General features: G+C 52.6%; 2 protein-coding genes and 1 pseudogene across 6 annotated transcripts; all 3 read left to right on the top strand.

The window, feature by feature from the left end:
- Positions 1 to 1,203: 1,203 nt before the first annotated feature.
- On the top strand, positions 1,204 to 18,973 carry Sidt2 (SID1 transmembrane family member 2). 5 transcript variants are annotated; one of them, XM_048417538.3, is made up of 28 exons: positions 1,204 to 1,675; positions 3,036 to 3,157; positions 3,366 to 3,530; positions 3,622 to 3,667; positions 4,388 to 4,489; positions 4,598 to 4,681; positions 6,203 to 6,302; positions 6,493 to 6,558; positions 8,014 to 8,107; positions 8,441 to 8,493; positions 8,664 to 8,738; positions 9,325 to 9,396; positions 9,565 to 9,636; positions 9,818 to 9,880; positions 10,630 to 10,748; positions 11,096 to 11,169; positions 11,259 to 11,325; positions 11,776 to 11,849; positions 11,981 to 12,104; positions 13,540 to 13,657; positions 14,255 to 14,391; positions 14,631 to 14,739; positions 14,927 to 15,003; positions 15,178 to 15,224; positions 15,455 to 15,560; positions 16,015 to 16,125; positions 17,394 to 17,507; positions 17,591 to 18,973. In XM_048417538.3, the coding sequence occupies exons 1-28, from the start codon at positions 1,493 to 1,495 to the stop codon at positions 17,651 to 17,653; spliced, it is 2,637 nt and encodes an 878-aa protein (XP_048273495.2). In that variant the 5' UTR covers positions 1,204 to 1,492; the 3' UTR covers positions 17,654 to 18,973. The 5 variants fall into 5 exon arrangements, with proteins under 5 accessions (XP_048273495.2, XP_048273498.2, XP_048273499.2 ...); XM_048417541.3 differs by lacking the exon at positions 9,818 to 9,880 and having other exon boundaries at positions 1,367 to 1,675; XM_048417542.3 differs by lacking the exon at positions 8,664 to 8,738 and having other exon boundaries at positions 1,368 to 1,675.
- LOC146894472 (U6 spliceosomal RNA) lies at positions 5,227 to 5,327 on the top strand (annotated as a pseudogene).
- A 1,988-nt stretch (positions 18,974 to 20,961) lies between the features above and the next one.
- On the top strand, positions 20,962 to 26,702 carry Tagln (transgelin). Its single transcript, XM_048417551.3, has 5 exons — positions 20,962 to 21,051; positions 24,824 to 25,015; positions 25,121 to 25,298; positions 25,689 to 25,791; positions 26,125 to 26,702. The coding sequence occupies exons 2-5, from the start codon at positions 24,836 to 24,838 to the stop codon at positions 26,267 to 26,269; spliced, it is 606 nt and encodes a 201-aa protein (XP_048273508.1). The 5' UTR covers positions 20,962 to 21,051; positions 24,824 to 24,835; the 3' UTR covers positions 26,270 to 26,702.
- The last annotated feature ends 161 nt before the right edge of the window (positions 26,703 to 26,863 follow it).

The following is a 26,863-nucleotide window of genomic DNA, read 5'->3' as shown; positions in this document are numbered from 1 at the left end:
GATGTGTGACGGTCAGGGCATAAATTTGTGGAGTCCGTTCTCTCCTATTCATGTGGGCTCCTGGTGTGAGCTCAGGCCAGGCTATTACATGGCAGGTGCAGTTACCCACTAAGCCATCTCAGCTCAGTCTTCATCCATGTTTTTCTGTTTATGTCTGAAATTGGAATATATACCTCTTATATAGTGTCATTCCTGAATTCCCTACTTTTATGTCCCTTAAATGTTATTAAGAATCCATTTTTAATGGCTTCACAGTGGTGCATCTCACCACTCCTTCACTGTGGACAAGCAGTTTCTTTTGAGCTTTCTCAAGATTACGGGATGCGAATTTTGCTGCATATATATATATTTAAATGTTTCCAGGATACAGTCCCAGGGGTGGAATGACTGGATTAATGGGTATAAAGCTCTTTTAAACCTCTAGAAATATAGCGCCAAAATATTTCCTCGAAAAGTTTTTGCCAATTGACACTAAAGATCAGAATCTTTCTGTGGGCTTTGTTAAAACAAACAGGGGCACGCCTTTAGTTCCAGTACTTGGGGAATGCAGAAGTTCAAGTGAGTTCAAGGCCAGCCTGGCTTAAAGAGAAACCTTGTCTCGAAAAACCAAACAAACAAACAAAAATAGCCTCTGCAAAGAAGGGAAATAGCTCCTAGGTTGGAAGGCATCTTTGTCCTGGCAACAGTGTGACCCTGTAGTGGGAGGGGAGCGGCTTTTAGTGGGCAGGTGGTTACAAAAAAATGAAGCTAGGATTAATGGCTTGGGGGGGAGAATTCCTGCTCGGGCAAAGAACATCTGTCATCAAGACCCAGCACTTAACTGGGCGCTGTGAATTTCGCCCGTTGTGCCATTACTAGGCAATAGAGGCAGGAGGAGGACCAGAAGTTCAAGGCCCTCAAGCTTACACAATCCGTTCCAGGCCAGCCTGGGCTATGTGAGACCCTGTCTCAAAAAAACAAAAATCGCTGATCACAAAAACAAGAATACAACACCTAGTGGTCCTTCAATAAAAAAGAAAGAAAGTCACTCCAGGCACTCGCAGGTCGGCAAAGGAGGCAACGAGCATGGGAAGCAGTTGGAGGCGGCCTGGCCCTTTAAACCCGAGTCGGTTTCCCCTGACGTCACGGGCGGGCGCAGCCCCGCTGTTTACCGCGGCGCGGCGCCTGGTGGACCAGAGTTCTGCGCCGCGTCCGCCGCCCTTAAAGGGCCCGCGTCCGGGAAGCCTCGGGCCAGGGCCACCGTCGCCTCCGCTCTCCGGGCGCGAGCTGACGCCGGGTCTCCGGCTGGGCTGGGCCGGACCGGGGTTGCGGGTCGCGGTGCCGCCCACGCGAGCGGGGGTCCGCGTGAGGCCCAGGAGCGGCTCCAGGGAGGGGACGCGTCCTATCTCCGGCCGGGGTTAAAGTTCTGGTCCTGGTGAGATGCTGGAAGCTGCTGCGGCAGCCGCTACGCGCCCGGTCGCCGTCCTGTCGCCAGCCCCCGCCGCCCCGGGCCATGTTCGCCCGGAGTCTGCCCTTGTGCTTGCTCCTGGTGGTCGCAGTCGAGAGTCACCTGGGGGCTCTGGGGCCCAAGAACGTCTCGCAGAAAGACGCGGAGTTTGAGCGCACCTACGCGGACGACGTCAACAGCGAGCTGGTCAACATCTACACCTTCAACCACACCGTGACCCGCAACCGGGTGAGCGCGGGGCTCCACTGCGGCAGGGCGGCTGAGAGGGTGGGCGCCCAAGCCGGCCTTGATGTCATCCCTGCCCTCTCCGCCAGCTTCCGAGCTGCCCTCCCCTTGCCGAGGCCTCGTTCCCACCAGCTTTCCCTGCAGCTCCAGCTGGGCAACTTAGAAAGTTCCCTGCCACCAGCTGTGATCTGGACAGGTCTACCCTGCTCTCAGCCTGGAAGCTGTGTGTGGTTGGAGTGAAGGGGAAACTGGTTTCTACCGGGCTTGCTCAGACAACTCCAGAAGGGGCCAACTTAGAACTGAAAGACTCTGCTCCAGCAAGTTTTACTGCTAAACTTCACAGGGCGGTGAAGGAGGCAAACCTGCCTGCCTCAGAAAGCCAGCTGGCCTTGTACATTGAAGATGACAGAGATAAGGCCCTCCGCAAGCTGAGTGGCAAGAGAAAGGGAGTTTGTTTCGAGTTCAGAAATGGCTCTGATTTCTTACTCATTTCTCCCCAGTAGTGAAAGTAGAAGGCGGGGTAGCCGGGCGGCGCAGGCAGAGTGCTGCCTGGCTGTGTGGCCTCCTGCTCTCCCTCCTAGGCCAGAGCTGGATCTACTGGGAAGCTGTGGAGTTGAGAATGAGGCATCTGGGCTTTTCTTTGGGATAGAGGAGGGTTTGGTTTCTGGCAGGTCAGAATCCATTTCCCTGATCATCCTAAAAGTAGCACCTACCCCTTGGGGGAAATGCTACCCCTTCCTAGATTTGGTTTCCACAGCCTAGGGAGTAGTAACATTCTTGTGATTTGTCACTTAAACTCTCACTGTCCTGTGTGGCCTCATCCACAGCAAAGGGTGGCTTATTTAGAGGGGAGAATTGAGGTTCCAAGGTAAAGTCACTTCACAGCTTGGCCCTTGGTCAGAAATAGAGTGCAACTTGGATTTCAACAGTCTCTGCACTGTTCCTGTCCACCCCTCCCTGCAGGGCTCTGGCCTCCAGAGTAGCTGTGGAACCGGAGCTTCTTGCTGGCTTCCTAGTTCACAAGAGGAAGATTGAGGACAGTTCTTGCTCTTCTCTGTCAGTGTGTGCCTGGGCACGTGTGTGCGCATGAGGGCTAGCCTGGAACTCTCTTAAGGTCTTTTCTGCATATCCTGCAGTTGTCCCGGACCTGCTGCTCTACTGACTGCACATCTTCCAAGAGCAGGCAAACGACACCAAGCCTCATGTCCCTCGTTGTCAGCCATTTCTCGAGACAGGGCTTATTCCCACACAAGCAGGCCAGGATGGATAACCTAGGGCAGAGCAGGGCATGCAGTCTGTAGTGTCATGTGTTTGAGGGACAGAGGGGCTGAGTGTGAGTGAGGACACTTCTTGTCGTCCGCAGACTGAGGGCGTGCGAGTGTCTGTGAATGTCCTGAACAAGCAGAAAGAGGCGCCTTTGCTGTTCGTGGTCCGCCAGAAAGAGGCTGTTGTGTCCTTCCAGGTGCCCCTAATCCTGCGAGGGCTGTGAGTAGGACCTGGGGATGAAGGGAGGGGCGGCCTAGCCAGGCCTTGAAGGGAGTCTCACCCAGGAGATCCTTCTCTTTCTCCTCCCTGTTCCCTGAGCCCAGCATCTTGGGAGGTATGGGGACCCGGTGGCAAGAACTGGAGCCTCATTTCCCTCTAGTGCCAGGCTGGCTGGGACTAGTCACACCTTCTCTGTCTTGGACTGTAGGTATCAGCGTAAGTACCTCTACCAAAAAGTTGAACGAACTCTGTGTCAACCCCCCACCAAGAATGAATCTGAGGTCCAGTTTTTCTATGTGGATGTGTCCACCCTGTCACCAGTCAACACCACTTACCAGCTCCGAGTCAACCGTGTGGACAATTTTGTACTCAGGTAATAATCAGGGTCAAGTGAGAGGACCACAAAGCCTCAGGCTTTTTCCCAAGAGTTGGGAGTAACTGCGGGGTTCTTCTCTGCCCTATAGGACTGGGGAGCCGTTTACCTTCAATACCACTGCAGCCCAGCCCCAGGTAAAATCCCTTGTCCAAAATGCGGGTCTCTAGCCAGGCAGTGGTGGCGCATGCCTTTAATCCCAGCACTCATAAAGCAGAGACAGGCATATTTCTGTGAGTTCAAGGCCAGCCTGGTCTACAAAGTGAGTTCCAGGACAGCCAGGGCTATTATACAGAGAAACCCTGTCTCAAACCCCTCCTCCCCAAACCATCCAACCAAACAAACACACAAAAAAAGGGAATCTCTTAGCCTGGCATTGTGGCACATGCCCTTAATCCCAGTATTTGGAAGGCAGAAGGAAGTGGATCTTTGAGCTCAAAGCCAGCTTGGTCTACATAATATATTCCAAGCCAGCCAGGGCTACACAGGAGTCCTGCCTCAATATAGCCACAACAACCAAAAGAAAATAGGGGAGTCTTGAACATGAGAGCAGGAGTAGTCATTGGGGTAGCTAAGGCTACCAGGTCTCTCAGAACTCCTGTGTGGATAGACGGGTTGACACAGTGCAGTGACAGGATCTAGATGCTGTCTTTCCCACTCGACCTCTCATGCACTGTCCTGTGTGCCCAGCTGAGGTTGCAGGAGATTGGCGCTCAGGGTCATGCAGAAGCGGGCTACTCATGGTCAAGGCTCTTCTCTCCAGGTAGCTTCATTGCCTGAACCTTTGTAGGAGACTTCTTAGAGGGGCAGGGAGAGCACCCTCCTGAGACAGCATCCTCCCCTTCCTATGTTCTCAGTACTTTAAATATGAGTTTCCTGATGGCGTAGACTCTGTAATTGTCAAGGTGACTTCCAAGAAGGCCTTCCCCTGCTCAGTCGTCTCCATCCAGGATGTCCTGGTAAGTTGTCTTTCATTTTATTCTTCACCAGAAAGTAGTTGGGACATTAGAAAAAGGGGACAGGGCCCAGTTCCGTGTCCATCTGCCTCTTCTTTCCTTCCCCTGTAGTGCCCTGTCTATGATCTAGACAACAACGTGGCCTTCATTGGCATGTACCAGACTATGACTAAGAAGGCAGCCATCACTGTGCAGGTAGGAATGCCCGTGACCTGAGAGATGGGACTAGCTGATGAACTGAAAGCCTTCCCACATCCTGCACTTGTCTTTCTACCCATTCCTGCCTTACACGAGGGCTTGTTAAACTTCTCACTGTGATCTTTGTGCTTAAGAAATTTCTCCACTGAGCCATCTCACTGGCTCTTAGTTTTGTTTTTTGTTTTCAGTCAGCAAGGGATTTTATTCAGGAGGGATGTGACAAGGTCTGCTCTAGAGGAGCGGCAGAGGCTCACTCAGCAGCACACCCCTGTCTATTGCTGCCAGTGCTGAGGGTTCCGCTCTGCATAAATGAAGAGTGCAAAGTGGCAGAAGCACATGAGGGCCATTTTAGAAATCGTTGCACTCCTGCTTTAACAACACATATCCTAAAATTGGAAAGGGGGCTGGAGAGATGACTCAGTGGTTAAGAGCACTGGCTGCTCTTCCAAGAGAACCCAGGTTCAATTCCCAGAACCCACATGGCAGTTTACAACTGCCTGTAACTCCAGTTCTAGGGGATCTGACACCCTCAATGTCCATAAAATAAAATAAATTAGAAAGAAGGAAAATTGGAATGGTACAGTGATCAGCATGGTCCCGGTGAAAAGATAACATGCAAATTTGTGAAGCGTTCCCTAGTTTTAAAAGAAATTGTTGAAAATATTATCCTAATCCCAAATCAAAACTCACTGAGTCTTTTAGCCATGCAAAACAGTTTTTTAAACCAAACATTCTACCTAACATAGTCCAACCCCAAATTGTGCGGACTGTCCTCACATGCTTGAGCTATGAGGGCAGAAAAGTACTTAGATGCTGTCTTTTCTGTTACTAAACCATCATGTTTCTACGAGAGCAGAAAACTTGGTGTGTGTAGTAAAAACTCTGCAGTTCAGAGCGTACAATAGTCCATCCAGGCTGGCTTTCAGACAGTGTTCCTTGACTTCCTGTGGTGTGATGGCATGCATGGTACAAAGTGCACTTGTGTGTTGAGAACCAAGGCTGAGGTGACGTCACCCGATACAGGGTGAGTGCCTTTAGAAGCACCTTGGGTGCAGTATGCCTTCAACTCTGAGTAATTTTTCATTGTCACACATTCAGAAACCTTTTACTATTGCTGGATTCTTCACCCCCATATTCCATTCCTGTGATTTTGGTTCTCTGATGTGAGTGGAGTCCTGTCTTCTGGCTGGTGCCCCAGACATGCTGTGTGGGTCACATGCTCGTTCACTTGTTCACCTGATTGGAGTGTGGGTACAGGTTTGGGCTCCAGCCCTGACTTCACAAAGATAATGGCAACACTTCTCCTGTGGGTGTGGCTCCGTGGTCGAGCATCTGCCTGCCATTTGAGAGGCCATGTATTAGACCCTCAGCATCACAGAAATGTGAGGGAGGGGAATCTTTGCAAGGATTAAGTAAAATTATATACAGGAAGAACTTAGAGTATCTGGTCCAGTTCCTACTCAGAAAAGAGTGGTGGTGATGATGATGGTCATCACTGTCTTTGTCCTCCTCCTCCAGCGTAAAGACTTCCCCAGCAACAGCTTTTATGTGGTAGTGGTGGTGAAGACCGAGGACCAGGCCTGCGGAGGGTCCTTGCCCTTCTACCCTTTTGTGGAAGGTATGTTTCATGCAATGGCTGGGGTGGGTCAGGCTCAGTGGCTTCCCAGGAAACAGAGGCGTCTCCAGGGCTGTTGGTGGATCTGATGGGATATGAGTTTGAGGCCCTAGACTCTCTGAGGCTAGGTTCCATCAACCCTAGCTAAGTTCCAGTCAGCCATTTCTTTTCCACTTTGATATTTTCCTTCCAGATGATCCGGTAGATCAAGGGCATCGTCAGAAAACCCTGTCAGTACTGGTTTCTCAAGCTGTCACATGTAAGTGTGGGTACCCGAGAAAGACCTCCCTGCTTCTTCGTCTCAGACCCAGGAAAGCAAGTGTTCCTTGAATGGGAAGGGTGGCGAGGACCCTCCTACCCAGCAGGCGCTGGGGCAGAAAGGAGTGTTCTGAGCAGTCTTCCACCCGACCCGGTTGATCCCAGGGTCAGTGGCCAAACTGAAGAGCAAGTTCTCATTCATTCCCTGCCACTTAACAGTGGAATCTCTGTCCCCTGTCTCTATTTTTTACAGAAATAGTAAAATCTGAGCTGGGTGGGGTGGCACACACCTTTAATCCCAGCACTTGGGAGACAGAGCCAGGCCATAGGCTTATCTTCGTGAGTTCAAGGCCAGCCTGGTCTACGAGCAAGTTCCAGGACAGGCTCCAAATCTGCACAGAGAAACCCTGGGGGGGGGGGGAGAAAAGAAAAGAAATCTGTTGCATCAGATATATTCAGTTGTGAGATTTAACCCGGAATTAGAGTATTGGGCCCCTAGTCACTGCTCAGCAATGTCTATTGAGTTATTAAATTGAGGGCGTCCTTTCTAAACTAGGGAATATAAGATCAAGATAAGGAGCTTGGCACAATAGCACACCCCTCTTTAGTCCCAGCAGTTAGGAGGTGGACACAGGAAGATCAGTAGATCAGACTCATCCTTGGTTATGAGTTCAAAGCCAGTTTGAACATGAGACCTTGTCTAAAAAAACAGAAACAAAATAGACAGCAATAAAAACAACTGGGGCTGGAGAAATGGCTCAACTATTAAGAGCACTGGCTGACTTTCCAGAGGACCCAAGTACTAATCGTAACACATGGCAGCTCACAACCATCTGTAGCTCTAGTTCTAGGTGATCTGATGCTCTGTTTTGGCCTCCACAGACACCCATGTGATGGTGCATATACATAACATGCAAGCAAAGTACTCACGCATAAATCAAAGATGCATTTTAAACAAGCAGTTATAAACCTGTTATACACACTAAGTAAATCAAGAGCAAGATAAAGGCTTGTGCTGGAAGGAAGAGCCACCTCTTCTGTGACTTATTTACTCAGTACTTATTGTGCCCCCATGTATGCTAGGAGTGCAGCTCTTAGGAAGCCCTTAGGTGGGGACCAGGAGGGCTCTGGAAGGTCCTGAGGGCTGGGATGAAAAAAGGGCAGGTCACTGTGGGAATAATGTACAACACAGGAGGCCACCTCGAGGGTACCCTCTCTGAGCTGTGGTTTGAAGGTTAGGTCAACATGGATTTTCTAGAAGTAGGAGCGACAGTTCTAGGAAACCACATGAGCAGGCGAGAGTTTGGTGTTTGGAGCAGTAGCCAGGTATTGGTACTGCTGGGCATTGCCTTCAGGAGAGGAGGAGCCAAATCCCAATGGTCCCTGGGCATCCAGAGGCAGCATGGGAAGGATTGCTGTGTTCTCACTCCTTACCTTCCTGTTTCCTTCCCCGTAGCTGAGGCCTACGTTAGTGGAATGCTCTTCTGCCTGGGCATATTTCTCTCCTTCTACCTGCTGACCGTGCTCCTTGCCTGTTGGGAGAACTGGAGGTAAGGTGGAATTCCTGGGCTGTTCCCTTCTCTGGAGCAGTTGGGCAGGGGGCACGGAAGAGAGAATGTGGTGGGATCCCAACTGGTCCATGGTGATCTTATAGTTAATTGTCTTCAGGGGCAGGCAGGTACTTGTTGGGATCTGTGGTCCATGGTCCATTTGTTTGTAAACAGACTTATTCCATCATTCCTTCCCAAGCTGGGGACACCCTATTATTCCCTGGTGTGGGAGAAACCCAAGATTCAGGAGTTAAATGTATACGATAGAAGGACGGTTAGCCTAGCCTAGGTTAGGGCCTCATTCTGCCTCAATTGTCCTCTGAATTCCTGCAGGCAAAGGAAGAAGACACTGCTGGTGGCCATAGACCGAGCCTGCCCAGAAAGTGGTATCTCTGGGGAATGGGGTGGGTGGATCTGCTGTGGGAAGAAGGGAAGCAGGGATGGGGAAGGGAAGGGTCAGAGGAGGGCGGATTGGTGGCTTCTTCATACATATTCAACCTAGAAGTAACATTTCACAAGTGGAAACAGGCTGGGGTCTTGGCTCACCCCTCCATAGATATCCTGGAAACTTTCCTGTGGTCTAGCTACACCGCCAGCCTGCCTCAGGCAGTGCCGCTCAGCTCAGTCTCAGGTTGTTAACTTTCCATTCTCTCTCTCTCTCTCCCATCACTTTTCCCTCCTGCTTGGACCTCTCAGCTTCTCTCCTTGGTAAGCTCCGGGTGCTGTGGGCAGAGGAGCTGCTGCTGGGGGAGGAAGCGAAGCATAAGGACCGTCTAGGGAGGTCCTTGGGCACCATATGCCTTTTCCTTGGCGGCTGAGATGTGTTGTTTCCTTGACCATCCTCTCTCCATTTTTTTTTTAATTAAAAGTTTTTTTTTAGACAAGATCTCATTTATAGCTCAGGCTACCCTGAAACTGACTCTAGTCCAAACTCGTCTCAAACATGTAGCTCTCTTGCTGTCTTAGCTAGGCTGGTGCTGTGAGTACAGGCATGAGCGACTATGCCCAGTTTGTTCCTGCTTTTAGGATATAGGGTGGCATGTTTGCTTTGAGTTGACGTGGTTGTCGAGCAAGGTGGGTTTGGGGATCTGTCTTTTCTTTTACTGCTGGCATGGCTTCTCTGCAGCTGTCTTTTCCAGCTTCTCCCTTCTCTTACCCCCTGGCTTTTGGCTTCCCCTTGCTCACAGGCCTAAGAGGACCTTGACTTCTCATTGCAGGTCATCCTCGGGTCTTGGCCGATTCGTTTCCTGGAGGTGCCCCTTACGAGGGTTATAACTATGGTTCCTTCGGTATGTGTCAAAGTCAAGACTGTATTTGCCAGTGCCCAACCACAGCTGCTTCTGCTGCCACCTCCTGTTGGCCATGCCCTTGCAGCTACTCAGGGCTCTCTAGGAACAGATCTAGAGTCTCATTCTGAGGTCACTCGCACCTGCCTCACCACTTTTTCCTGCCTGCAGACAATGGTTCCGGATCTACCGATGGACTGGTTGAAAGCACAGGTTCAGGGGACCTCTCTTACAATTACCAGGGTGAGTGGGCCTGGCAGTGGGCTGTGTGCTACAGGGCTGCTGTTGACTAGGTGAAACTTCTGGTGGGTGGCTGCCTCTCTGCCATATGCTGGAACCAGGGAAGGGCTGCTCTTCTGCCCCCTCCTTCCTCTCTTTCCTACTGGGCCTCAGTTCCCCCTGTAACTTTACCTTTCCTTTGAAGGGCACGACCAGTTCAAGCGGCGCCTTCCCTCTGGCCAGATGCGGCAGCTGTGCATTGCCATGGGTAGATGTGGGGAGGGGGTAGGGCTGCCCTGCCAATCAATCCCTGCCTGGATGGTCAGCCACTGGAGCTGGCCATCTCTGGGGCCAGAAAGATGCTTAGTGCATGGCTTCCCTATCAAGTGCCATCAGTGCCAGCCCATGTGTCTTCTGAGATAGACAGGTACTGGCCACCAGTCAGACATCCTAGTTCACTGTCCTCTTGCCAGTGTCCTCCCTCCCTGGCTTGCTGGCCAAGGGTTCCTGGGTCTGGGTGTCACCTTGTGGCCTTTAGGAGCTTTGGCCAGGTGAGGTAACAGGAGGAGATGAAGACTGAGGACGAATGCTTTTTCTCAAGCCTGTATACCAGGGCTTTAACCCAAGGGTGGCCATGGCATGTCTTCTCAGAACCCAACAGGACTGGGCATCTTCTAATCTGCATGATTGGCCAAGTTCAATCTTGTTACTTGTGTCTGGGGTCCACTCAGTGTCATGGCCTGGAGAGCCCCAGCTCAGGGACCAAGAGTCAGGAGTGGAGCAGGGCTGGAGTCATTCCTGTTCATTGGCTTCTGGCAGAACTCCCTTCTGGTTCCCACTGACTTAGGAGTACTTCTCCTCCCAGCACCCGAGCCACCTGCCCTACTGCTGTGAACCCTGGCCCACAATTCACTTCTTCCCCACTGTTGAATAATTTTGACAGTTGCTTCTGATGGGTGGGGGCAGACCCAGTGTTTAGTCCTCTTGACCCAAGTCCTTTTTCTTTGGTGTTTCTAGACCGCTCCTTTGACCCAGTGGTTACTCGGCCACGATTGGACTCCATGAGCTCTGTGGAAGAGGATGACTATGACACACTGACTGACATTGATTCCGACAAAAATGTCATTCGCACCAAGGTGTGACACACGCGGATGGCCTGGCCCTGGTCAGGGGTTTCTGAAGGAAGGGACTTCGTGTTGAGGCCCCACCTGGCATATCTCTGTGGCATATTAGGGAAGCAGAAAGAAAGAAAGAGCTGAGCTGGGACAGGGAGGATCGATTCCAGGAGAAATCAGCCTGACCTCCAACCCCTTCCAGACCAATTGGGCAAGCCCTCTTGGCCTAATTAGCCACAGAAGTGGGGAGTCCCAGAGCCCACTGACTTCTGTCTTGTCTGAGGGAAGCCTCATGTGTCTCCCCTCACCTGGTGGCAGGGGTTCTCCCAGGCCCTGGGTATGTGAGACCCACTCCTGCTTCTCCTCAGCAATATCTCTGTGTGGCTGATCTGGCACGAAAGGACAAACGTGTTTTGCGGAAAAAGTACCAGATTTACTTCTGGTGAGTGCGCTACACAGACAGGGACTCCTGTTACTACGGGGCGGCTCCTAGGGTCCTGCCCACCTTACCACGGCCCTCCCGCCCCTCAGGAACATAGCCACCATTGCGGTCTTCTACGCCCTTCCTGTGGTGCAGCTGGTGATCACCTACCAGACGGTGAGAGGGGAGGGTTGGAGCGACTGTGTATGACTGCCTCCCCTGCAGAGCCACTGCATGCAGAGAGAGACTGCAGTGCACATAGGTCCAGGGAGCAGCTTTCAGATCCCAACTCGAGGCTCTGGTTTCTGAGTATCAACTCCTTCATCTGCAGACTGGGGGTGGTTCTAGAAAATAGAGGTCTCAGGACTTTGTAAATCTAACTTCCCTTCCCTCTCCTTTCTGTGAGGCAATAACTTAAGGAGTTTTCAGTCACATATATAAAAGGGGCAGTGGCAGGCATCTGCACCACCTAAAACACACGCTATACAGGAGTACCAGCTGGGTACTGCGTACACATGTCAGCCATGCTGGTACTGCTCTTGTTTTGCCAGTTGGACCCAGGGAGTATGGTATGGGCTCCTTGCTGAGTGAGGCATGTTAATAGCTTTGCATCCCTACCCCTCACAGGTGGTGAATGTCACAGGGAACCAGGACATCTGCTACTACAACTTCCTCTGTGCCCACCCACTGGGCAACCTCAGGTGGGGATTGTGCTGGCCCAGGGGTGGGTAGGGTAGGCATCAGTGAGCAGGGCAGGGTGGGGCTTTGGCAGAAGAAAGGGAAGGGCCTGAGGGCCCGAATGTAAGCTTAGTGCCTATCTTGTCCCTTCTAGCGCCTTTAACAACATCCTCAGCAACCTGGGGTACATCCTGCTGGGACTGCTTTTCCTGCTCATCATTCTGCAGCGAGAGATCAATCACAACCGGGCCCTGATGCGAAATGACCTCTATGCTCTGGTACGCCAGCCACTGCCCACCAAGGCCTCATCCTGGCAAACTGACCTTGCCTAGTCCAACTCTGCTCTATCTAATCTGATCCTGCCATACCTTGTTCTGTTCTACCTTGCCCAAGTCTGCCCTGTACTGCCCTGCCCTGCTCTGCCCTGATTTGCCCAGGTCCTCCCTGCCCTGCCCTACCCAGGTCTGCCTTTCCCTGTCCAGGTCCTCCCTGTCCTGCCATTCTCAGCCCAGATCTGTCCTGCTCTGGTCTAGTCTGCCCAGGTCCTTCCTGCCCTGCCCAGGTTCTCCCTGCCTGTCCTGCCCTGCCCTGCCCAGATCTGTCCTGCTCTGGTTTAGTCTGCCTCGTTCCTCCTTGCCTTACCTTGCCCTGCCCAGGTCCTCCCTGCCTTACCTTGCCCTGCCCAGATCTTCCCTGCCTTACCTTGCCCTGCCCAGGTCTTCCCTGCCTTGCCCTGCCCTGCCCAGGTCCTCCCTGCCTCACCCTGCCCTGCCCTGCCCAGGTCTTCCCTGTCTCACCCTGCCCTGCCCAGGTCCTCCCTGCCTCACCTTGCACTGCCCTGCCCAGGTCTTCCCTGCCTTGCCATGCCCTGCCCAGGTCTTCCCTGCCTCGCCCTGCCCAGATCTGTCCTGCTCTGGTTTAGTCTGCCTCGTTCCTCCTTGCCTTACCTTGCCCTGCCCAGATCCTCCCTGCCTTACCTTGCCCTGCCCAGGTCTTCCCTGCCTTACCTTGCCCTGCCCAGGTCTTCCCTGCCTTGCCCTGCCCTGCCCAGGTCTTCCCTGCCTTGCCCTGCCCTGCCCAGGTCCTCCCTGCCTCACCCTGCCCTGCCCTGCCCTGCCCTGCCCTGCCCTGCCCAGGTCTTCCCTGTCTCACCCTGCCCTGCCCAGGTCTTCCCTGCCTCACCCTGCACTGCCCTGCCCTGCTCAGGTCTTCCCTGCCTCACCCTGCCTGTCCTGCCCTGCCCAGGTCCTCCCTGCACTGCCCTGCCCTGCCCTGCCCAGGTCCTCCCTGCACTGCCCTGCCCTGCCCTGCCTAGGTCCTCCCTGCCTCACCCTGCCCTGCTCAGGTCTTCCCTGCCTCACCCTGCCCTGCTCAGGTCTTCCCTGCCTCACCCTGTCTTGCCCAGGTCCTCCCTGCCTTGTTCTGCACTGCTCTGCTGGGTTTTGCCATGCCTTACCCAGGTCTGCCCTGCCCTGCCCTGCCCTGCCCACAATTTCCCCTGCCCTCCCTTGCCTTCTGCTCTGTCCTACCCGCTCTTGCCCTGCCCTACTTTGTTCTGCTCTGCCCTGTGTACTCTGTCTTGCACAACCCACTCTGCTACCCACTCACCACATAGCCCAATCCTTTTCCTCTTCCCTTCCCCTTGGGTCTCCTCTCAGTACCCTTCTCTTCCCACCTCACTTTTACTTCCCTTCCTTCTCTTTCTCCCCACAGGAGTGTGGGATCCCCAAACACTTTGGTCTATTCTATGCCATGGGCACAGCACTGATGATGGAGGGACTGCTGAGTGCCTGTTACCATGTCTGCCCCAACTACACCAACTTCCAGTTTGGTGAGTGCTGCCTCTTGTCTGCTGAACCTCTACCATCCCACGTAGCTGGTACGAAACTCGGAGGCTAGCTTCTTAGTGCAGCTTCGCATATTAGAAGATGCCCAACTAGCCAGGTGGTGGTGGCGCACACCTTTAATCCCAGCACTTGGGAGGCAGAGGCAGACGGATCTTTGTGAGTTTGAAACCAGTTCCAGGACAGACTCCAAAACTAAAAGAGAAACTCTGTCTTGGGGAAGAAAAAAAAAAAAGATGTCCAGCTAAACCAGGTGGTGGTAGTGCACACGTTTAATCCCAGATCTCTATGAGTTTAAGGCCAGCCTGGTCTACAGAATGAGTTCCCAGGACAGTCAGAGCTACACAGACAAATCCATCTTGAAAAAAACAAAAAAGAAAGAAAAAAGAGAAGATGGCTGTCTGCCCTGCTTCTTCTCCGGTCATCTCTACAGAGACTCTGACAAAATCCTCAGGATTCAGGGGCAGTTAAGGGGCTGAAGTGCTGACCCTCCAACTTGCTCATGGCATTCCAAGGTCCAGGCTGGGTGTTCTGTGTGGAGTCCCAGTGGGTGTCTCTTTAGCACATGCCCTGTTCCCACCCAGACACCTCATTCATGTACATGATTGCTGGCCTCTGCATGCTGAAGCTCTACCAGAAGCGGCACCCAGATATCAACGCCAGTGCCTACAGCGCATATGCCTGCTTGGCCATCGTCATCTTCTTCTCCGTTCTGGGCGTGGTGAGGGCCTGGTCTACTCCGTATACCCCATAGGAAAGGCATATGCACACACATGTGATACGCTCGTCCTGTCCTCCACTGCAGGAGAGGTCCTGCTTCTTCCCTAAGGGGCCATTATGGGTCCCTCTATAATCGCAGACTAACCAAACAGCCTGCCCTAGTAAGGATCCAGTGTAGCGGGGGCATGGAAACAGCTGCCCTCACCACCCCTTTACTCCACATTGGGGGTTCCCCCACAGGTTTTTGGCAAAGGGAACACGGCCTTCTGGATTGTCTTCTCAGTCATCCATATCATTTCCACCCTACTCCTCAGCACACAGCTCTATTACATGGGCCGCTGGAAGCTGGGTGAGAGCATGCACAGGGCAGGGTGGCTGAGGGTGCAGGGGAACTTGGGTACCTGGACGCACAAGGGACCTTTCATTTCTCTTCTTTGGGTGGGAAATCCAGAGTGCTCCTGGACATTGCTGTGCTATGCCCTCTGAAATTCCCACCTGCTCTCCACCATGCTGAGTGCCATGCCTTCTCATTGCAGACTCTGGAATCTTCCGCCGCATCCTCCATGTGCTCTACACAGACTGCATCCGGCAGTGCAGTGGGCCCCTTTATACGGTACCTGCCCCGCTCCCTGACCCCTTCCTCCTCTGACTCCCTCCTCCCTGTGGGATGGATCAAGGTGTGTCAGAGTACCTAGGGTAGCGTGGGACAGGCTGACTTGAGCCTTCTGCCACTTCTCTCCCTGTCTCTCTTCCCCTTCTCAGTCCCTGTGTCTCTGCTTCCCTCCAGGACCGCATGGTACTTCTGGTCATGGGCAACATTATCAACTGGTCTCTGTGAGTGTGGCCATTGGCTGTGGAGTTAGCCACTAGCTGACTTAGGGGGCTATAGACGATTTTGGAGCATTGAACATAAAGAATGGGGGCTAAAGAGAGAGGTGTTAGCTCCTGGGCTTCTAGAACCTTCTGTAGGCCTGTGAAAACAGTCCAGTATAATGATGAGGCCTGGCAGGGTGTGGGCAGAGGTGAGGCCCTCTTTCCTTCCCCAGACACACTCCCTCTTTCAGGGCTGCATATGGACTCATCATGCGCCCCAATGATTTTGCCTCCTACTTGCTGGCAATTGGTATCTGCAACCTGCTGCTTTATTTTGCCTTCTACATCATTATGAAGGTGAGTGAGAGTGGGCTGAGCTGTCAGTCGTGGACAGAGTGGGGCACCGAGAGGATGGGAGCCTTTCTGTCCATGGGTCTATGACAGTGAGGTTTGGGAGTGGCTTGAGTCTCTTGTATGTACCCTTCAGAGCCACCTGCTAAGCGAGTGCTCTGCCACCAAGCCATGCCCCACCCTGAGTCCACAGGACCTGTGATAGATCAGACCTCTGAGGACTGGTCCTCTCAATGGCTCCCATGTTGTACAATGCGAGGAAGTGCCCACATTGTTGACTTTGTTGGCTCAGGGATCTGGGTATGTGGCCACCTAGCTTAGGGTGGATAGTGGGTAAAGACATAAGGCTGCCAGCATGAGACTTGGTTGGGTTCTGTGGTTGAGCCCTGTAAATCTGGGAGGGGCCCAGGTCAGACAGGAAGGTGGGCGGCGTCCTTGCTGACAGCCGTGCTTCCCCTAGCTCCGCAGTGGAGAGAGAATCAAGCTCATCCCCCTGCTCTGCATCATCTGCACCTCCGTGGTCTGGGGCTTTGCGCTCTTCTTCTTCTTCCAGGGACTCAGCACGTGGCAGGTGAGTGCTCACTTCCAGGCTTAGAGCAAGCCAATGCATGGCAAGTTCTCCACCTGGGACCAGGCCTTTCCTGGTGTTTCTCATTAAAGCCTCTTGATGAATGTGCCATCATGGCCAACTGGGCCTGTTACTTCAAAGGCAGCCAAATCTCAGAGAAGCCAAGTGACCTCCCCCAGGGCATAGAGCTAGTGTGTGGGAGCTGTGGTTTCAAACCAGACATGTCAGTCTCTTTACTGCCTCAAAGGACATGCTGTAACTCTGTGATAGAACCGACTTGTCTGCCAGGCATTGTGGTGCAGTCTTTAATCCTAGCACTTGTGAGGCAGAGGCAGGCGCAGACCTCTGGGAGTTCGAGGCCAGCCTGGTCTGCAGAGTGAGTTCCTGGACAGCCAGGGCCACATAGAGAAACCCTGTCTTAAAAAACAAAACAAGAACATAACATGGCCTTTGCCCATATAGCGTTGAATTCAGAATGTAGTTCAAAAGAGACACTGCTAGCTCATGTCTGGTTTTTTGTTCATTTTAAAGTCAAGGATCAAAACTGCCTTTGCCACATGCTAAGTACATGCTCTGCCACTAAGCACCCCCCCCATATCTAGTTCATGTTTGAAATAGAAGACAAGTCAAGGTAGCAGAGTGTGCAGGAGAGGGGAGGGTGAAGTTTCCAGGTTAGGAGTCCTGGGAGAACTTCCTGGAGGAGGCAAGCTTTATTCTTGGCCACAGTCTTATGCATAGAGCCTCATAACTCAGGTCCTGCCGCCTGAGCAGTCACACAGAGGCTGGAATGTGAGAACACACTGATGTGGGAGCTTGGCAAAGACCTGAGCACTGCGCAGGGTCAGACATGCCTTGGTCTGTGGCCTCAGCACAGACTGTTCCAGATACAGGGTCAGAAAATGCTTGTGACATAGAGGTGTGGGTAGAGCAGGGAGGACCTGGAGTGTCAGCCATGGCCACTGTTGCTTGGGAACAGGGCATGGTCTGATATAGTACTTGGGGCAGAAGCACCCTGAGGTCACTTGAGAGCAAGGTGGCAGTTGAGTTGGGCTCTCCGAGTGGAAGCTGTGCTCCCAGCCGCCTGCCCGCGCTGGAAAGAGAAGACGGGTCTGGCGGGGGACGAGTGAGATGCAGAGGATGGAACTGGTCATTGTTGGCTGGAGAGTGAGAGTGAGGCATGGCGGGGGTGCCATGGAGTGGTTCAGAGGTGGGGTTGGATCTGGCCCTGCCACAGCAGAGTCAGTAGGCTGCTGGCCCTGTCCCTTTTCCAGAAAACCCCCGCAGAGTCCAGGGAACACAACCGTGACTGCATCCTCCTTGACTTCTTTGATGATCATGACATCTGGCACTTCCTGTCCTCCATTGCCATGTTTGGGTCCTTCCTGGTATGTGGGATGTACCTGGCCTGAGGGTGGAGGGGACGGTAAGCATATGGCTTCTCCTTTCCTGACCCTCTGTCCACCATTAGGTTTTGCTGACATTGGATGATGACTTAGACACAGTACAACGAGACAAGATCTATGTCTTCTAGCAGTATCCTAGGACCCAGCTTCACCTTATGGGGCCCCTTCATCACCTGCCAGGTGCCACCATAGCACCAAGGGTGTGAGTCCCAGCTCTGCTGCCCAGCATCGGATGGTTGGCAGGACATCGAGATTCCAGTCCAGACCTGACTCAGGACAGTTACTGGTGGCACCGAGCCTTGCAGTTGCCTCTGCTGTGGAAGAGGCCTGCTCCCCATTCCCCAAACACTGGCCAAATTGCTGCTTCTCAGTGTTGGGTCCTCTCCAGGACCCTTGTCCGTCCATCTCTCTTGTCTATCCACTGGCTCTCCTTTGTCCCTTTGGAGAAGGAAGGTGGGAGGGCAATGTCCTGTCCCATTTCATGCTTCCTTCCCATCCCTTCCCTCCTCTCAGCCTAGGACCCGCAGCCTGCCCTTCCTCCCATGCCCTGCTCCAGGACCCTAGTCAGGTGCCTGATTCTCTGTCCAGCACGAGGACCCCAGTTCTCTCTGGGTCTGCAGCTGGCTGCTATCACTGCCCACTCTGACCTGCCAGGATGGATGCAGGTAGGAGACTTTGGGGCCTGGCCAGCTGGTGCCAGGTTTATGGTGCTAAGGCCTGCAAGGGCCTAGGTACGACCCTTCTCCCTCGACCTGTGCTTGGAGCTGGCTCTTGAGCAGTGAGAATCAGCCCAGTTTGAGTCTGATCTGGGGAACTGAGTTCAGAGGTCACTTCCTCATCCCAACAGCCACGAGAATGATGCCAGCACCAGGGTTGGTGGGAAGTGGCAACTCTCTGTCCCCTTCTGCACCCAAAGTCCTGCCCAGCCCCAGCTGGGGGCCTCTCAGTGCCATTGACACTGCCCAGCGATGTCCAGAGGCCATGGAGGAATAGTGCCAAGCACACAGCCCTTTCTTCCTCTTTCACGGGAGCAGGAGCCCCAGTGCCTGTTTTAGAAAGGGAGGGACATGCCAGGTCTCTGTGTGTCCCTGGCCCTGCCTCACTACAGGACTCAGGGCTGGCTTCTGAGTTTCCGTCAGTATTTAGCCAAGTTCTGTGTTAGTCACATGGGCCTAAGAGCCTTGGTGTTTACATGGAGTCACCCAGCTCTGGGCCCTGGCCACTCTGGTCCTTGGCTCCCTTTCACTCCACCAAGTCCATTCCAGATGCCAAGGGGGTTGTGGTCCAGGAATGTATTTCATTCTCTCCACCATGTTTTTATAGCTCTTGGACTGGGAGAAGAGGCAGGTCTGGGTCTTTGTTTCAGAGCTCTGTTCTATGTCTCCATGCTATGGTTGCAGTTCTGTTTCTATGAATTGAGTGCATTCAATAAAGACAACCAGACCTGGGATCTGGGCTCTTACTCTTTTGTTGGGTGGTACAGGAGCCTCCCATTTCTTCTGGCTTTCCCTTCCCGTTTCTGTGCACGGCTGCACTGGAAACTGCAGTTCCTGACTTCCACCAGGGTGTTCCTCAGCTTCAGGCCACCTGCTAATCATGTAAACATTTGACCCTACCCTGCACCAAGCACTATGCTCACAGGAAAGAGCAAGATGCTGAAAGTGTCTCTGTGTCTTCTCCCCTGCGATAACATCCTTTTGGCACACAGCACCTGCCTCTGCCCACCAGGCAGAGGCCAGCAGCCCTTCCAACCAGTAGGCAGAAGTGTGTCTAGGCCATGCCCATACATGTGCCTGAAATGGGCAGAGAGCTTGCAGACCACAGTTTTAAGAGGTTTTCGGGCCGGGCGGTGGTGGTACACGCTTTTAATTCCAGCACTCAGGGAACAGAGGCAGGTGGGTCTCTGAGTTCAAGGCCAGCCTGGTCTACGAGTGAGTTCCAGGACAGCCAAGGCTACACAGAGAAACTCTTGAAACAAAAAGACTGTTCAGGAATGACCATATGGATGGCAAACAAGAGGAGTGAGTTTTTATTTAGATTTCAGCAAAAGAGGATGGGATCTTGGAAGCCAGTCTAATGAATACAGGATATTCGCAGTGTCCAGGCATCCCCTGGATGGCAAGTGTGGTCTCGGGGAACTCCAGCTTCCTGTTCATGATCTTTCCTTCAGATGCCACTAGGGGGTGCTGTAGCTCTACGCACTGCTGTGCTAGCTCAAGTTAGCTAGGCTGGTTGTAGTTAGGTGGAGCTCCTGAGGCCGAGCCATACCTGCCTGCTGCCAGTTTTGGGAGAGGCTGACACAGCCTGAGGATCCCTCTCCCTTCTCTTTCTCCCTCTCCATCCCTTTCCTGAAATTCCCAGAATTGGGGGCGGGACTCCACTAACGTCTTACCTTTTAAATAATTACATTTATCTATGGAACGTGTGTGTGGGATACATAGCGGGGTATGTGAGCTCAGAGGAGAGTTGGTTTTGTTTCCACCTTGTGGGTTCTGGGGAGTGAACTCAGATCATTGGTTTGACAGCAAGTGTCTTAAACTACTGAGCCCCAGTCTCACCGTTCTTCCCGTTCCTTCTCAGGACCACTGTAGCTAGTTACAAGCAAGATGTGAGCGAGCGAAGGTCCTTTCTGGAATGACAGACTCTCCCAAGATTGGAACTCTTTTGAGGGAGGGAGCGGGTAAGCCTGCTTCCTAGTCCTCTTACCCTAATGTCTCCACAGCCTTTAACACCTTGTCACTGCTCTGGATGGGGCTCGGTTCCACCCCTTAGTGAGGTCGTTAACTCCAATTGGGAGCTCTCCCCACCCTGAGCAGGGTGGCACAACAGAGAGGGTGTGACATCCTCTCCAGTTCCCACACCTGTGGGCAGGAGTGCCCAGGTTCTGTCACTCACTCAGTGGCCTTAGAAAGGCCACTCTGGACCTCAGTTTTCTCAGCTGCCCAGTGGGGTAGTAACTCTAACCTTGAACGTGAAAAGAAGGTATTTGCATAGTGCCTGGCATGCAGTTAAGATTACTTTCCATACCAACTGGAGGAGGGTGGCTTGTTTGTCCCTGCAAGTTTGGGGGATCCCTAGCCCCCCAGGATGCACTTTTGTGGGGTCAGACTCTTAGATCACCTCTTCCTTGTACTCTCATTGGACCGAGAGCTGACCCAAGTTGGGGTAGCAAGGAAGGCTTTCAGGGTCCTGCCCATAAAAGGCTTTTCCCGCCTCACTCAGCACCGCCCCGCCCCGACCCCCGCAGCATCTCCAAAGCATGCAGGGAATGTCTCCGGTTGCTCCCCGGCAGACTGCTTCAACTTGGTATCTTTCCCCAAATATGGAGCCTGTGTGGAGTGAGTGGGGCGGTCGGGGGTGGGAAGCCCAGTGGGCTTCCTTAGGGCAGGGAGGGGCTAGTGGGCCGACTGAGAGGTGACGTCACTGCCTTGGCGCCCTTTAAACCCCTCACCCAGCCGGCGCCCCATCCCGTCTGCCCAGCCCAGGCACTGACGCTGTTCTTCAAGCCCAGGAACAACCAAGCCTCGTAAGTGCCAGGGACAGGACCAGCTGGGGGTGTGTGTCATCAGACAGGGCTGGGGTCTCAGCTGGGACTCTCTAGTCCCCCGAACTTGCTGAATGGAATTGGGTCCCCAGACTCTCTTAACTGTTTTAAACTAGTCAAAAAGTCTGGCTAAAATGCCCAGGGTGTCTTGGCTGGGGAATAAAAACCAATGGGGAAAATTACTGGGGTGAGAGGGAGGCTCCCATCTCAGCAGCTGGGTCTCTCCTCTCTCTCTCTCTCTCTCTCTCTCTCTCTCTCTCTCTCTCTCTCTCTCTCTCTCTCTCTTTCTCTCTCTCTTTCCCAGAAGGTGAGTTTATTTGTCCTGGAGAGCAACAGCCCTCTGCTGGCAGCCCCTGAGACAGTGGAGGACTGAAGGAAATCTTGCTTATTTGTTTGTAGTGTCAGGGATCAGATCCAGGGTTCCATGCATGGCGGACAGGCACTCGACCACTGAGCGACACTCCTCACCCCACAGAACTTCAGTGTTTCAGAAGAGGCTATCTAGGGGCTGCTTTCCCACGGACACTGTTCACTGCAGGCAGAGGAGCTTTGCAGCTATGTGTGGGCAGGCCTGGAACCCCTGACCTTTCCAAAGGGTCTTGGTGGGGCTGTGTGGGGCTGTTTAAAGGGTGGCAGCAAGGTGGTGCCACATCTGTGCACTAGGACTGCTCTTCTGGGACCCTGGCGTTGAGGTGTGCCCTCAGGAATGCAGAAATGCTCATTCTTACTGTTTAGTGGTGATGAGGGCTAGGGTACCACCATCAGACATATCCCTGGTTCTGCTGGTTTCTCTGGGTGCCTGCTTGTCCGAGGCCCTTTTCCACTGCCTACACTCCTCATTTGCCTGCTGGAGAGAAAGAAGGGCTGGCAGGAGCCATGGCCATAGGCATCTAAGGTGAGCGTCATGCAGGTGTTCTATACTGCAACCTCTGAATAGCAATGCCCTGGTGAGCTGCCAAACCTCCATCTTCCTTCTCTCCTCCTCCCCAGTGCCTCCAAGAGGAGAACTTGAAGGAATATTTTTTTATTAGTTTTTTTTTTTGCTAGCATACAAAGTAATGGGTTTCATTATGGTGTTTGCACACATATACCATTGTATTTTATTCTTATTTGCTTTCCTGTCCTCACCTGACCTCTTCTCCTCAGAGGAACTTCTTGGGACTTTCTGCTTCAGACTACACCAGGAGAGATGGGGAAGAAGGGCAGTGAGGGGTGGGATTGAGTTGGGGAGGGGGGGCACATGTAATCCCAAGAGCTCTGATCCAAACTTAGAGATGTCAGGGCTGCGGTGTGTGCCCTTGCTGCTAGGGCTTGTTCTTGGACCTGTAGTTTACACTGTCTGGAATTTCCTGGAGACTGAGAAGTGCATGCAGGGGCCTTCCTCTCCCATGCTTTCCTCTGGTGCCCAGCCCCATGTAGGCGGCAGCAGAGGACACAAACAGGGTAGGGAATGGATGGAAGAGTTAGGTGCTTGGACCTTGCTGGGGTGAGGCAATAGGAGAGAGAGAGGCTGTGTGGAGGCCTGGAGGAAGGCTCCTTTGGCTTTGTGGCTTTTTGCGGTTCTTTGTCCCAGCAGTTCCTGGAGAGGACCAGGACACACAGTGGGTATGGGAGAGGCATAGCTGTTTACAATTTCCCAACAGAAACCAGACCTTCAAGTCCCGTCCTAGCTGGAAGACAGGCGCTCAGAAAGCCATGTCCTCTGTGAGGACCCCTTCCCACTTCATCTCCCAGAAGAGAGGTGCCTCTGGGGTTGCACTTAGATGAGATCTTCTGGTTTTTCTTTTTTCTTTTCTCTTAAATTTGGTGATGGTTTCAGGGAATTCTTCGGAGAAGGTAGTGGGAACAGGGGAGCAGCTCAGTTTATTGTGTAAACAAACTCTGGTTAAATCACCCACGCACGCACCATCTCCAGGCAGTTGTGTGATATAGTTCACAGACAGCGGACTGTTAGCCCCACTCCACAACCTGGAGCTCATTACTTAGGAAGGGAAAGGATGACAAGATGTCCAGAGTTTGACAGCTGGCTTGGGACCAAAGCCGTGAGATACCATTGCTCCCCACTACCTCCAGGGTGGGATGGGGAAAGGGCCTCGACTTTCATGCAAAGGAGATGGGAGGCTGGCCAACTATGTTCAAAGAATTTTTCTCCCATCCTATATCCCCTCTGAAGCCAGAGGTTGACTTGGAAACTTTTCAGACACTGTGACAGATGGCATCTCACTTAGGGTGTCCCCTGTTGACAAAGTCTGGCTTCAATCATGACTGTATCTGTCCAGGGATCTGCCTGTCTGCCCTGCTCCTGTAGCCTTCCTTCTCCATGTCTGGGTCCTCTGAGGGCTGCCAGGCTTAGGCCTTTGGGAAAGCAGCTGCCAAACAGGGTAGGCTTCCCATGCTCTGGCTGGCAGATGCTTGGCCCTGGGATATCCCAGGAGTATTCTGACTGCAGAATCCTGACTGGTTCCTCCAAGCACTGCAACAGCCAGGGCTGGCTGACCTGCGCACACCAATGCTCTCATTTGGATCTCTCTGAGAATGCAGCTGCCTTGTGGGAACCCTTGGGACTCTGGTGGCTTTACCTGGTGGTTTTGTCAGCTGCAGTATGGGGGATGAACTTTGCTCTTCCAGCTTCTGGGTCAGAGGGTAAAAGACTTGATGGCAACTGACAGCTGGACAGATACCCACTGGCTTAATTTGGGGAGCTTCCGGAAGACCTCTCTAGTGCGTTTCTGGCTAGTCTTGGCAAAAGATGTTCTAACTAGGCAGACCAGGTGACGTGGGGGCTCTAATTTCAGCTACTCAGAAGGCTAAGATAGGAGTATCCCAAGTTCAAGATTAGCCTGCTCAGCTGAGACATTGCCTCAAAACTATGAAACAAGGCTGGCATTGGTGTGGTTCATGCCCTTAATTCCAGCACTCAGAAGGCAAAGGCAGGTAGATCTGAGTTCGAGGTCAGCCTGGTCTACAAAATTCCAGGCCAACTAGGGCTACACAGTGAAACCCTATCTTGAGAAACAAACAAAAAATCCTCAAAAAACAAAGAGAAGGCTGAGGACAAAGCTTAGCAGTAGACTTCCCTCTCATATGTGAAGCCCTGGGTTCCATCCTGTACTGAAAAGAGAAGAAAGCAATGAGGAAAGAAAGGAGGAAGGATGCCTCCAGACCAGAGGTTGTCAAAGTCCATAGGTGAAATACAGCCTACCGGCAGTTTTTTTTTTGTTGTTGTTGTTTTTCTAATTTTTATTTGCTATGTATACAGTGTTCTGCCTGCACACCAGAAGAGGGCACCAGATCCCATTACAGATGGTTGTGAGCCACCGTGTGGTTGCTAGAAATTGAACCCAGGATCTCTGGAAGAGCTGGCAGTGCTCTTAACCTTTGAGTCATCTCTCCAGCCCCATACTGTCTTTATAAACAAAATTTTATTGGCATACACTGGTTATGTATCACGTACGCTGTTTTCACTTAATAGTAGAGGTCATATGACCTGAAAAATCTAAAATATTTACTCTCTGGTTTTTTACATAAAAAGTTGACAGACCCTTGCTCTATCTAACCTGCCAAATAATATATTGTTTCATGAGGTTCACGTTCAGAGGGGCCTTTGCAGTAAGTGGACACACCTGGTCTAGCAGGTATGCGATGTGTGTAGAGTGCCTGAGAACCGCTTACAGAGCTTAGCCTGCTTAGCTCAAGTGGAGTCAAGCTATTTTGCTGACCTGTTGTTCTTGCTTCTCCACACGGTCTGCTTTAGTTCTGCCTCAACATGGCCAACAAGGGTCCATCCTATGGCATGAGCCGTGAAGTGCAGTCCAAAATTGAGAAGAAGTATGATGAGGAGCTGGAGGAGCGACTAGTGGAGTGGATTGTAATGCAGTGTGGTCCTGATGTGGGCCGCCCAGATCGTGGGCGTCTGGGCTTCCAGGTGTGGCTGAAGAATGGCGTGGTGAGTGGCACCTTGTGAAGGGGGCCTGGGGATGTGTGTGCCACCCTGCAAGCTGTGGGGCAGACTCCCTGAGCTGAGTGTCCAGCTGTGTTCTGTGCCTGGCAGATTCTGAGCAAGCTGGTGAACAGCCTGTATCCTGATGGATCCAAGCCAGTTAAAGTGCCTGAGAATCCGCCTTCCATGGTCTTCAAGCAGATGGAGCAGGTGGCTCAATTCTTGAAGGCAGCTGAGGACTATGGAGTCACCAAGACTGACATGTTCCAGACTGTTGACCTCTTTGAAGGTACAGAGGAAAATGGGCTGGAGCCAGTGGGCTAGTGGAAAGCAAGAATCTCAGGCAGGGAGAGGGAATATCAAAAGATGCCACAACCAGCTCTGTTGATGTGTGCATAGCAGGCACGAACAAGCTACGCCAAGAGAGCACACAACAGGGGCAGCAGCCTAAAGGTACAGCATTTTTCTAGTATACACAAGGGCCTGTGCTGGATCCTAGAACTGTACACATATAAAAAAACATGCCACACCACACTCACGAGGGTCTACTGTAGGGTCTCCTGAAATCTCTTTGATTTGGGGGCATTTGCTGTTGGTTTGATCATTTTTGAGTCAGGGGCAGATTTTGCCCATATGGTCCTGAGGTTCTGAAGTTGGTTTCCTGGCCATCTTCTCACAGGCAAAGACATGGCAGCTGTGCAGAGGACTCTAATGGCTTTGGGCAGCTTGGCTGTGACCAAGAACGATGGACACTATCGTGGAGATCCCAACTGGTTTATGAAGTATGTGGCCACTGGTTCCCTGTTCCTAAGCTTGGGTCCCTTTGTGAGGTGGAGGTGGTTTGGGCTGGTCAGCCATGATAAAGATAAGGTACAGCTGAGCCAGGAAGGTCACAAGTAAGGCCTTAGACTGGGGGAAATGGGGTCTTACTTCTGGACTCCTGCCTTTTACCAGCATGAACTCTAGCACTCACTAACTCCTACCACCAGCCAAACTCTTCCTGACAGAGAAGAAAACAGGAAGGGAATGGGGCTGAACAATGAAGTGACAGGGGTCAGAAAACAGTTGGAGAACACCAAGTTCTAGGAAGTCTGATCCTGGTTCTTCTCTTCTAGGAAAGCCCAGGAGCATAAGAGGGAGTTCACGGAGAGTCAACTGCAGGAGGGAAAGCATGTCATTGGCCTTCAGATGGGCAGCAACAGAGGGGCCTCACAGGCTGGCATGACAGGCTATGGACGACCCCGGCAGATCATCAGTTAGAAGGGAAGGCCAGCCCCAAGCCTGCCTTTCCCAGATACCTGGCTGCAGCGTCCTGCTTAGCCTGTCACACCCACACCTATGTAGGTTCTTAGCCCTGACTGCTTTGAGGCTGTCACTGGGCAAAGATGACTGCACATGGGAACCCCCCACCTATCCCCAGCCTCAGCCCAGCTTCTTACCCTAGAGCCACCACCCCTGGCCCCTGCTCCCAGCTGCACCCCCACCTCCACTGTCTCTCCCATCCTGGAGTAAGCAGGGAGAAGTGGGCTGGGGTAGCCCGGGTGTTGGCCAGCCGCCCACTGTCCTTGGTAGCAAATGCCATCTGAAGGAGACCCAGCCCAGACCCAGCCCATATCTTTTCCTGGAATATTTTTTGGGTTAAATTTCAAAAATGAAAAAAAAATATATATATATATACATCTATCTTTTCTCAGGCCTGGCTGGCAGTGTGATTCATTTAGTCACTCCTGTTTCTATTCCAGGAAACTAGAGCAGGGGGCAGGGGGCAGTGCACTTGGGGTTCATTTGTTCTTGGCCACTGTCTTCTGGATGACTTTTCAGGCCCCACAGACGCAGAAGTTCGGAGGAAGTGGG

This window comes from Myodes glareolus, chromosome 4 (assembly GCF_982192425.1).
Source record: "Myodes glareolus chromosome 4, mMyoGla1.1, whole genome shotgun sequence".
Lineage (NCBI taxonomy): Eukaryota > Metazoa > Chordata > Mammalia > Rodentia > Cricetidae > Myodes > Myodes glareolus.
Note: the sequence above shows the minus strand (reverse complement) of the source record. Positions and strands in the feature narration are given on the sequence as shown.